The sequence below is a fragment of the Rattus norvegicus genome, chromosome 14 (genome assembly GCF_021556685.1).
Source record: "Rattus norvegicus strain SHRSP/BbbUtx chromosome 14, alternate assembly SHRSP_T2T, whole genome shotgun sequence".
NCBI lineage: Eukaryota > Metazoa > Chordata > Mammalia > Rodentia > Muridae > Rattus > Rattus norvegicus.
Window position 1 is genome coordinate 42,953,406 of NC_141547.1, and position 10,889 is coordinate 42,964,294.

General features: G+C 39.3%; 1 protein-coding gene across 4 annotated transcripts in view; it reads left to right on the plus strand.

Moving 5' to 3' along the window:
- The window catches only part of Pds5a (PDS5 cohesin associated factor A), a 98,177-nt gene that overhangs the window by 45,973 nt on the left and 41,315 nt on the right, over window positions 1–10,889 (plus strand). For 2 of the 4 annotated variants that reach the window (NM_001083624.1, XM_087583078.1), the window contains exons 10-15: window positions 1,701–1,846; window positions 4,576–4,727; window positions 6,102–6,215; window positions 8,947–9,028; window positions 9,908–9,956; window positions 10,724–10,863. In NM_001083624.1, coding sequence (NP_001077093.1) covers window positions 1,701–1,846; window positions 4,576–4,727; window positions 6,102–6,215; window positions 8,947–9,028; window positions 9,908–9,956; window positions 10,724–10,863 — 683 coding nt within the window. Of the gene's footprint in view, window positions 1–1,700; window positions 1,847–4,575; window positions 4,728–6,101; window positions 6,216–6,458; window positions 6,791–8,946; window positions 9,029–9,907; window positions 9,957–10,723; window positions 10,864–10,889 lie in introns of those variants that run through there. The other 2 variants (XM_087583080.1, XM_087583079.1) reach the window with 2 other exon arrangements.

Below are 10,889 nucleotides of genomic sequence, written 5' to 3' on the forward strand. Positions count from 1 at the left end.
GGCTAGGAGATTATTTCCTATTTTAAAATAAAATCTTGGGAGTTTTTTAAGAAATCCTAAATTAAGGGGCTGGGGATTTAGCTCAGTGGTAGAGTGCTTACCTAGGAAGCGCAAGGCCCTGGGTTCGGTCCCCAGCTCCGGAAAAAAAAAAAAAAAGCCTAAATTAAGATACTGTAATCCTTATGACATTAGATTAAGACAGGAATCACACCTGGGTTTAGTTTGACACTCTGTTAACCCCAGAACTGGGGAGACAGAGGCAGATGTAGCTCTGAGTTTAAGGTCGGTCTGTTCTACACAGTGAGCTCTAGGACAGCTAATGTTACACAGTAAGATCCTGTCTCAAAATTATTAAGTAAATAATACATATGAACACACATACATATGTATGTATACACATACACACACACACACACTCATACATATAAACAAACCACTTCTACATTACTAAATATAGAAACATACCTAATGTATGTAAAAAAGGGGGCTATCTTCTAGATTAGGTTAGGATATTAAATTTTTGGGGGGATGGGCAGGGTGGTGTTGAAAGCAATGTTTCCGTGCATAGCCCTGGCTGTTTTGCAGCTTGCTCTGTAGATCAGGCTTGCCTAGACCTGTGAGCCATCTCTATAGCTGCCCCTGCCTCTGCCACTACGCCACCACCTGGCTTTTATTCCATTTAAAGTATTTAACACTTTTATCAACATGCTACTGTTTATTAGAAATAGAAAAACGTGTTTGATTTTATTTGTATTATAATTTATTAAAAGTTCATAGTCTATATTTTATATTATATAATTATATATATCATTTTTCTTCCTTTTTTTAAAGATGTATTTATTTATTCTGTATAAGCACACTATAGCTGTCTTCAGACACCTCAGAAGAGGGCATCAGATCTCATTACAGATGGCTGTGAGCCACCATGTGGTTGCTGGGCTTGAACTCAGGACCTCTGGAAGAGCAGTCAGTGCTCTTAACCACTGAGCCATCTCTCCAGCCCCTATATTATTTTTCTCATGAGCGTGTGTGTGTGTGTGTGTGTGTGTGTGTGTGTGTGTGTGTTTGTGTGTGTGTGTGTGTGTGTATTTATTTTAAAGATCCTAGGGTGTGTGTGTGTGTGTGTGTGTGTGTGTGTGTGTGTATGTGTGTGTTTATTTTAAAGATCCTAGGGGTGTGTGTGTGTGTGTGTGTGTGTCTCCCCGGTTATAGAGAGCCTCCCCTAACACCCTCTCCTCCTCTCCTCCTCCTCTGATGTGGTAGGGCCTGTCCTGGGTCTTTTTCTATATCAGGTATGCCAGGGTTGGCGCATCCTCTCTCACTGAGACCAGACCAGGCAGCCCTGCTAGGGAATGGACACCACAGTCAGGCTACAGCTTCAGGGAGAGCCTCTGCTGCCCTTGGTATCTATACTGTTGTTTTAAGTTTTTAATTTATAAATGACATTCCAGACTGTAAAACTATGTTGTCATTTGACCTTCTACCAAAATACATTATTTAGTATTTAGATATGCTCTGAAGTAATAAGCATAGTTTTCTGAGTAGTAAGATGTGCTTACTGCTGTCTTACAGATGATTGTAGCTTGTCCTATAATTTATAAACACTGATTTGGACAAAACTTAAAGCTTTTTTTTTTTAAATCATTTGGAATCATGGCAATTTACATAACTAACATTTAGCTCTTCCTTTTTAATTACAGAATATTTAAAAGTTAGGTCACATGATCCGGAAGAAGCCATTCGTCATGATGTCATTGTTACTATAATAACAGCTGCCAAAAGAGACCTTGCCTTAGTAAATGATCAGTTGCTTGGCTTTGTCAGGGAAAGGACACTGGATAAACGGGTAAGATCTGGGGGCTTTGTTCTTCTTGACGTTCTCTGTTCAAATTATTGTATAAGTCTGGTATTATAATAGCAGTTGCAGCTGGTGGATACCAGAATAACACTGAATGTAGAACTATTCTCTTATGTTTCAGGCACACACACTTAGCTCTGGCTGTCCTTTTATTTACTATGTAGAACAGGCTGACTCCAGACTCACAGTGATCTGCCTGTCTCCATAGACATAGTTTTTTACTTTATGAATAAATATGTTGGATTCTCAATCTTTTTTCTTATTATGGGAGTGGGTTTTCTTATAGCATTTCTATATAAAGAAAAGGAGGTAAATGAAAGTTTGGTTTTTTGCACATTTTAGTTTGCAAAAAGAAACTGACTGTATATTCATTTGTATTTTGCATAACTTAGCTGGATCTGTTGTACATTCAGTTAAAAGAATAGCATACTTCCTAAGGAAGTACAGTTTCTATAATGTGTGATTCAGCTAAGGGCTGCAGTGGCTTTGGGGCTAGTCCCCTTATTTAGCCGTTTCTGTCACTGGATGCAGTTAGAAACATGAGTTGATAAAGAAAGGCAATGTTTCTAACCGTGACAGTAGTTACTAAAGGAGAGTAAATCAGCCTTAAGCAAGAGCCAGACCTTTTTTTGTTTTTTTAATGTGCTTTTTGGTGTTTTGCCTGTGTGAGGCCTCTGGTCCCTCGGTACTGGAGTTACGGTGTGAGCTGCTATATGACTTCTGGGAATTGAACCTTGGTCCTCTCTGGAAGAGTAGCCAGTGCTCTCAACCTCTAAGCCATCTGTCCTGCCCTGAGCTGGACTTGTTTTACGGCAGTTGCTTTACAGTACACTGGCTCATTTGGTACTGTTAAAGCTACTGTCTCCTAGAGACACATGCTGTTGATGTGTTTTTAGGGTTTATCAGTATGTTTTGACATATTACAGACATGCTCTTTATCTTCTTTAAAAATAATTGTGTGACGGGTGTTGAAAAAAGAAAAGAACACTACTAACTTGTTAATAGTAATTAAAATTTCTGAGGTTTGTTTTGTTTTTGTCTCAGTTTAAATTCTTATATATTGTTGAGTTCGAATTACTAAATCTATGCTTCCCTTTTAACTCGATATTACTTATTAGGGGAATGGATGGTTTGAGAAAACACTGTGCTTATTAATATACCTCTCACAGTTTCAGAAAAGTGGTGAATATATTTTTTTGCCTGCATGACCTGGTCATATCATTTATTATATATTTTTAGTTCAGCATTTTGATCTGTTTGCTTAGTTTTTGCATCTGTTTTATCCATTTTCTATTCTGGAAGATAGAGGAACAACAGGGTTCAATCTTAACCTTTATTGTTCACATTTTTGAGTTTCATTCTACTTACTGAGTAGGCTAAAAAATGATTCCAAAACCTTTAAGTACTGACTTACATCAATTAGAATGCTTTTATTCTCTCCCACTTTTCAAGACAAACATTTCTCCTCTATTTTTGTTTTTTGTTTTTCTTTTTTTGTTGTTGTTGTTGTTTTTGTTTTGTTTTTTTGAGACATGGTCTTACTCAAAGCCCTGACTGGCCTGGAGCTTTCTGTAGACTAGACTGGCTTCAATCCTACAGACATCAGTCAGTCTCTGTCCCCTGAATATTGGAATTAGATGTATTAACTAACTTGTACCCCTTGTACCCCTCTGTGCTTTTTTTTTTTTTAAGACAGAGTCCTGGGGCTGGAGAGATGGTTCAGTGATTAAAAGCATTGGTTGCTCTTACAGAGAGCCTGAGTTCAGTTTTCAGCACTTACATGGCAGCGCCCGAACTATCTATAACTGTAGTTCTCTGGGGTCCGATGCCTTTTCTCTGGTGTTCAGGTATATATGCAGATAAAACACCCATGTACGCACATAAATAAAGACAGTCTTCTATAGCCCAGGCCAGCTTCCAACTTACTGTCATAGATAAAGATGACCTAGAACTTCTGATTATCCTGTCTGTATTCCCTAGGTGTGCCATGCTGGGAATCAAATGCTAGGCAGGCTCTTCTATTCGAGCCATATTCCCAGGCCCTAAACAATATTTTTGTTGTAGAATTGTATTTATCATTATTGGTGTGTGTGAATGTGTTGAGTGTGCAGGTGAAGTCTGAGGGTTCCATGTAGGTCCTGGGATTGATTTGATGTGGGTTCTTTGGTTTTGGCAGCAAGTTCCTTTACTTGCTGAACCAACTCACCTGTCCCATTATTTGCACGTCTGCAAAGTAAGGAAGCTCACCTAAGATTCACAAAAGGGTTCTCACCAGCCTTGTTTTTCCAGAATTCTAGGTACTGAACTTTGTTATTATTCACAGTATAGTGAAGGGTATATAAATAACTAAGTCTCTGTAGCCTTTTCTATACAGAGCAAATTATATAATTTATAATTTTCATGTATACCTTTTATTCACATCAAAGAATTGAACTGAATGTAATCTGTAGTATGTTTTGTTTAAGGGGAACTAAAAGGTTAGTAGGACATTTAGCAGTACCACACTGGAAAGTGTATAAAGTGATCTGCTGCTGTCTCACCAAAAATAGGTGTGAAATGGTTAGTAAAGCAGTTTGGCAAAGCTGCTTACGGGAAGATACGATGTGCTGCCATCTGTACACACAGTAACACTGCATAGCCTAGTGCGCCATTTGCAGCTTGTAGATTTGAATAGAGTTTTGATGTCTTGCCCCTCTCATAAGTGCTATATTTTCTAGTGGCGAGTAAGAAAAGAAGCCATGATGGGTCTGGCTCAACTCTATAAGAAATACTGTCTTCATGGTGAAGCAGGAAAGGAAGCTGCAGAGAAAGTCAGTTGGATAAAGGACAAACTTCTACACATCTATTATCAGAATAGCATTGATGACAAGTGAGTTTAATATTTTGGTAAAACTGCTTTTCATTTTTAAGTACTTCTATTTAATTTTTACATAATTTATTTCTAAATATAGAAATAATTTCAGCATACATATAGTGGTTACATATGGTTTGTTGCAAGATTGTAAAGGCATAACACTGGTGAAATAAACATGGACTTGGGAGTCGGGCAGGACAGAGACAAGTCATTTTATCTCTTGTCATTTTTATTTATGTGTACTTCTGCTTCATAAAATGAAGAGGAGTAAAAATGGCTCACTCATACTCCCGGGGTCGTCAGGTCACATAGGTATTGAGTGTCTGCCCAGTGTCTGAGTAAAGCGCTGTTTGGTAACCTCTCATCTTTGGGCTTCTTTTGTTTGTCTTGACGACACTGTTGGAGCCAGTACAGAAATTGTTATTTTCTTAATGCTACTTATTATTCTGTTTTTTATTATGCCAATACTTGAGTTTTTTGTACAGTATTTTGCAATGTTTTGTTGAATTAGAGTAATTGACTTATGCATTGCTAAATATGTATTGAATTGGTTAATGGAACGTTCTTTTTTTTTATTCTGGCTTTTGTAAAATACTTTGTTGTTTTTGTTGAATTAGAGTGACTTCCGTATCACTGCATAGAAAGAAGTATTGGCTAATGAAGAGCTCTTGTGTGCTTTTTAGTCTAGTGATCCTGAATAATAGGGATTTAGACTGGGGAGAAGAAAAGTGAGATGTGCAGTTGTCCAGGAAGTAATAGTGGGAGAGCCTCCTGTTTCTCCTACGTGGCAGCATGGGAAAGGAGCTGAATTATAGTCAGAGGAAGTTACTAAGTTTCTTGAGAATTAGCTATTCTTGGTGTTAATAGCTTTCTGAGTAGTGCTACTTACCTTAATCTGTAGTTTCAGCCTGTAGAAGATTAGTGGGGGCAGTCAGTCCCATTTAAGAAACAGGGTGTGTTGGTAACACACATGTAACCTCAGCACTTCAGAGGCTCAAGCAGAGAGAGGTTCAAGGCAAGTCCATTGTATACATTAGCAAGTTTGAGGCCAGCTTTGGGTACATGAGACTTGGTCTGCATTAAAAAAAAAAAAAAAATTACCAATCTCTCCCTCTTCCAAAACTGACAGAATAAACAGGACCAGTGCCCACACCTATAATCCAGGCACTAAGATGGGCTGAGGCACTAGGAGCTCCATGCATTTAAGGCCAGCCTTGCTACAGTGTGAGAATAATATTCAGACATTCTAGAACGTTTGTTTTATAACATATAATGAAATAAACCACACCATTGGTGACATAATTATTGGTGTATAACCACTTTATACAAAATGGTTAAATTCAGTTCACTTCTTAAATAGCATAATTGTTTTTGTGTGTTTGTTCATAGACTGTTGGTAGAGAAAATCTTTGCTCAGTATCTTGTTCCCCATAACCTGGAAACAGAAGAGAGAATGAAATGCTTATATTATTTATATGCTAGCTTGGATCCAAATGCTGTAAAGTAAGTTACTTTTCAACGCTTCATTTATTTACTAGGTGGGCTTGTTTATTAACTTCTTATTAGATCTTTGTGAGTTTTACATCATGTACCCCAATCCCACTTATCTTCTCCACTCCTAGTACCTGTCCTCCACCCTTGCATCCTCCTTCCCAACAAAGAAAAAGAAATCTTGTGGAAGCTCTAATGTGTAACAGTGCGACCCACAGTATATATACCCTTTTGTGCATACTTGTTAATTTGTAGATAGATGTTCATTGCAATAATTTATTGGTCTGGTATGAGTCCTCTCTGGCTTCTGCTACACTATCAATACTCGATCCTCACTGGGACTCCTCTCTGATATCCGGATTTGTCCTGTGCCATGGAAATTCTGTAGTTTTGAATCTGTAGGATTGACCCCTTCATACACTCCACCAATTCCTCAATCGAGTAGATGCTGGGGTGGGCCAATTCAAAGCCCTGGATCTTGATCTGAAAGATACCTGAGTTGGCCAGTCAGATGGCTCTCCTACTCTTGTGTCCATGCCCTCACCAGCAACTCCAGCTACCAAGACCAGCTCTACCCTGCTTGACAGGTGAGGTGATGTCTCCATGTGTTTTCCATCACCTGTTCACACATACTTTTGGTAATGGTGTTAGTAAAAAGTTTTGGATATTCAACCAAACCGCCTTGGCTACCTAGTGAGTCTAATACTAATAGGTTAGCATTTGATAGATCTTGACTGAAAAGTCACATACAAGTGGACTAGGATGTCTGGCTTGATGGCACATTCCTTTAGTCCTAGCACTTGGGAAGCTAGGTGAATTTCTGAGCTCAAGGCTAGCATGAGATAGATAGATGGATGGATGGATGGATGGGTGGGTTGGTGGGTGGGCGGATGGATGGATGGATGGATGGATGGATGGATGGATGGATGGATGGATATTCCAGAAAAGCATAGTTCTGTAGAGAGACCATATTTCAAAAAACTAAACGAGGGCTGGAGAGATGGCTCAGCGGTTAAGAGCACTGTCTGCTCTTCCAGAGGTCCTGAGTTAAAATCCCAGCAACCACATGGTGGCTCACAACCATCTGTAATGAGATCTGGTGCCCTCTACTGATGTGTCTGAAGATAGCTACAGTGTACTTACATATAAATAAATAAATCTTTTTTAAAAAAACTAAACAAAAACAATTTTTTAATTATGATCACATGGTTTCTTTCCTTTTCCTCCCTCCAACCTGTCATGTATCACAGCTTCTTTGTTCCCTCTTGACTTCATGGCCTCTTTATTTAGTTCTTATTGGATGTGATATGTTCACATGCATACATGCGCTTAAGTAGACAAATACATCTGCGTCTCTTCAGTATTATTATATGGTTTTAGGGCTAACCACTTGGGAGTTAGATAATGACTGGGTTGCTCATCTGTAGGGAAGACTACTTCCTTCCCTCTTGGCATTTCCTTAGGTGGATATGGCTTTGTCTAGGTTTTGGACCCCATGAGGCTTTTCCCTTCCATGCTAACATGTCTATTGGTATTGACCTTGTTCAGGTCTTGGTTAGGCATCCATAATATTAAGGTATGGTTTCCCTGTATACCAGGTAAAATTTCCCTCCCCTTTCTAAGAGATAGAGTCTAACCAGATTTTCTGGTTCTTTGCTTCCTAAAATATTTCTGCTCTCTTGTCTGTGAGGTTCCCTAAGTCTTAGTTGCCTTCAGTGTGGATTAGGGGTAATTATGACAGTCACTTGTCTTCTGCATTCTGATTGTTGTTATTTTCATCTGTTGTAAAGAGAAGCTTCTTTTATGAAAAATAATTAGTAATTGTACTGGTTTAATAAATGGTGTTAGGTTCATCTCAAAGATTCATGATCTCCCTAGCCCTGGGTATTGGCTAGGTTTCTAATACTAGGCGTGATCGTCCCTTCTGATGCACGATAATGATAGAGATGTTGGTAACAGCCAAGATAAGAGTGAAATTGTTAGACCCCTGGGGTTATGGGGCCGTGCTAGTTGTGGTTCTAGGCATCACAGCCGGGTAGTGCTACTGCTTCCTTCCTTCACCTGGAAGTGTTGTGTAGCCTTCTGTACTGTGGAAGGTATCCTTTGGGAGGAAGCTTCCTGCCAACTTCATAAGCTCTCTTCATCCTTCCAGCTCTGTTTTTCTGGTATTCAGTAGTGCTTAGTTGTTATGATGTACTCCAATTTACATACTCCTCCACTCACATGCTCTACCAGGCTTTAGGACCTGCATTTTCCTGTGTCTTTGTATACTTGGACATTTTTATCCTCATTAGACCAGGACTTTCTAGCTCCCCCTGTTTAGGATTAAATACTCTTTTAGTCAATTTTTGACCTGGAAAGATCACAGTGATCCTTTGGGAACTTAAACATTCCTTTTCAGCGATAAAATGCCCTCCCAACGGGCTTAAAATTTCAGATTTTATTACTATCATTACAAAAAAAATTTCATTCCTATTATGATAATCCTTACTTAAATAATCTTTAAAATTTTCATGTAAGAAAGTTCATATAGCCAGTGTAGTGGCCTTTAATCCCAACACTTTGGAGGCAGAGGCAGGCTGATCTCTTGAGTTCTCAGCCAGCCTGGTATACAAAGTGAGTTCCAGAACAGCCAGGGCTACATAGAGGAACCCTGTTTCAAACAAACAAAACAAAAAAATTTCAAAAACTTTGTAATGTTCTTAAATAATGCATCTTTTCACATTTAATACCTTGTATGCAGAGCTCTCAATGAAATGTGGAAGTGTCAGAATATGCTTCGGAGTCACGTGCGGGAACTGTTGGACTTGCACAAGCAGCCTACAGTAAGTTTATGATTTGTATTTTAATTCATAGATTGCAAGTCAGTGTTTTTCTGTAGTATAATGTAATAAAAGTTTCTCAAGGTGTTTTGGTTTTCAAATGTCAAGTAAGCTGTTTCCAGAGATAAATTGCCTTGAACAATTTAGTTTCTTAAGCATTTCTTGTTTGCTTGATTGGTTGGGTTTTTTGTTTTTTAGCTCAAGCTGGTATAAGATCATTGTTACCCAGGTTAGACACAAACTCCCCTACAGCCTTCCTTTCTCAGCATTTGCTAGGTGGGATTTTAGTCCTCTGTTAGTTACTTTGCTTAGTATGGTGACAGAAACCTGTGGAAATCACAGGAACTTAAGGAAGGAGGGTGTGCTTTGACACACAATCTTAGGGCACAGTCCACCACAGCAGGAAGGCATGGTAGTAAGAGCTTGGTAGCATGCTGGTCATGTTACCTAGTCTGACTGTGAATACCTAGCCTACCTTAGTAGACGAGATGACAGGCACATGCTACCCCATGTGTTGACACCTCACTGTTAGCTTTTCAGTACTCTCCTGCTACCTTCTCTTCTTTCTTTATCTTAATATTTGTTCTTTGCTAGCCTCTGTCTCTCTCTCTCTCCTTCTTTCTCTCTCTCTCCTTCTTTCTCTCTCTCTCTCTCCTTTCTCTCTCTCTCTCCTTCTTTCTCTCTCTCTCTCTCTCTCTCTCTCTCTCACACACACACACACACACACACACGCAGAGGGGGAGTTTAGCCATTTTCTAGTGAGATTATGCTGAGTTTACTTAAAGCTAAGGGGCATATTGTACAGTGTGAATATTAGCTTCCCTTAGAGAAATTTATTAATACAAATAATGATAAGTTCTTTGCTTATGTTTTAAATTTCAGTCGGAGGCTAACTGTTCTGCCATGTTTGGGAAACTGATGACCATAGCAAGTGAGTATGTTTACCCACCAGCGAGCGTGTAATGAATGTCAGCAGGCCTGTCATAGTCCTCACTTTATGTACGTCAGTGTTTCGCCTGCATGTGCATGTGTTGATGTGCTTGCCTGTCTGGTGTCCTGGAACTAGAGTTACTTACAGACGCATGTCGGCCAACACAAGGTGCTAAGAAGTTAAACCATGGTTCTTTCCAAGAGCAACAAGTGCTCTTGCCTATTGAGCCACCTCTCCAGCATCCCATTCAAGACAGGTTATTAATTTAGCCAATAATTCTGCGTTATCAGAGTAGTAAAAGACAGTTTTAAGTTTGTTTATGTGTGCCATTTGTTGGATTTTCTCTTAATGGTTCATAGATATTTATTTACTTTTCAAATGTACTTTTTAGTTTTACTTTGTGTTTATTTTTAATTATGTGTAAGTATGTATGTCTGCATGTGGGTACATGTATCTGCAGGGCCCAGAGTTGTCTGGTCCCCCTGGAGCTGTTGTTTGTTACAGGCAGTTGTGGACTGCCCGACAGAGGTTCTGAGTCCTTTGCAGGAGCAGGAAGCATTCTTTACTACTCAGCCCTCTCTTAAGCCCCCTGTCAGTTCCCCCCCCCCCCCCCCCCGGGGGCTGGGGACCAAACTCAGGACCTTGCGCTTCCTAGGCAAGCACTCTACCACTGAGCCAAATCCCCAACCCCCTCCCTGTCAGTTTCTTAAAGGCAACTGTAATGTACTTATCTTTTTTGTCTAATATTTATTTTCTTCATTTTATAGAGAATTTGCCTGACCCTGGGAAAGCACAAGATTTTGTAAAGAAATTTAACCAGGTTCTTGGTGATGATGAAAAACTGAGGTCTCAGTTGGAATTATTAATCAGCCCAACCTGTTCATGCAAGCAAGCTGACATTTGTGTGGTTAGTGAATCGTAATTTATATTTTT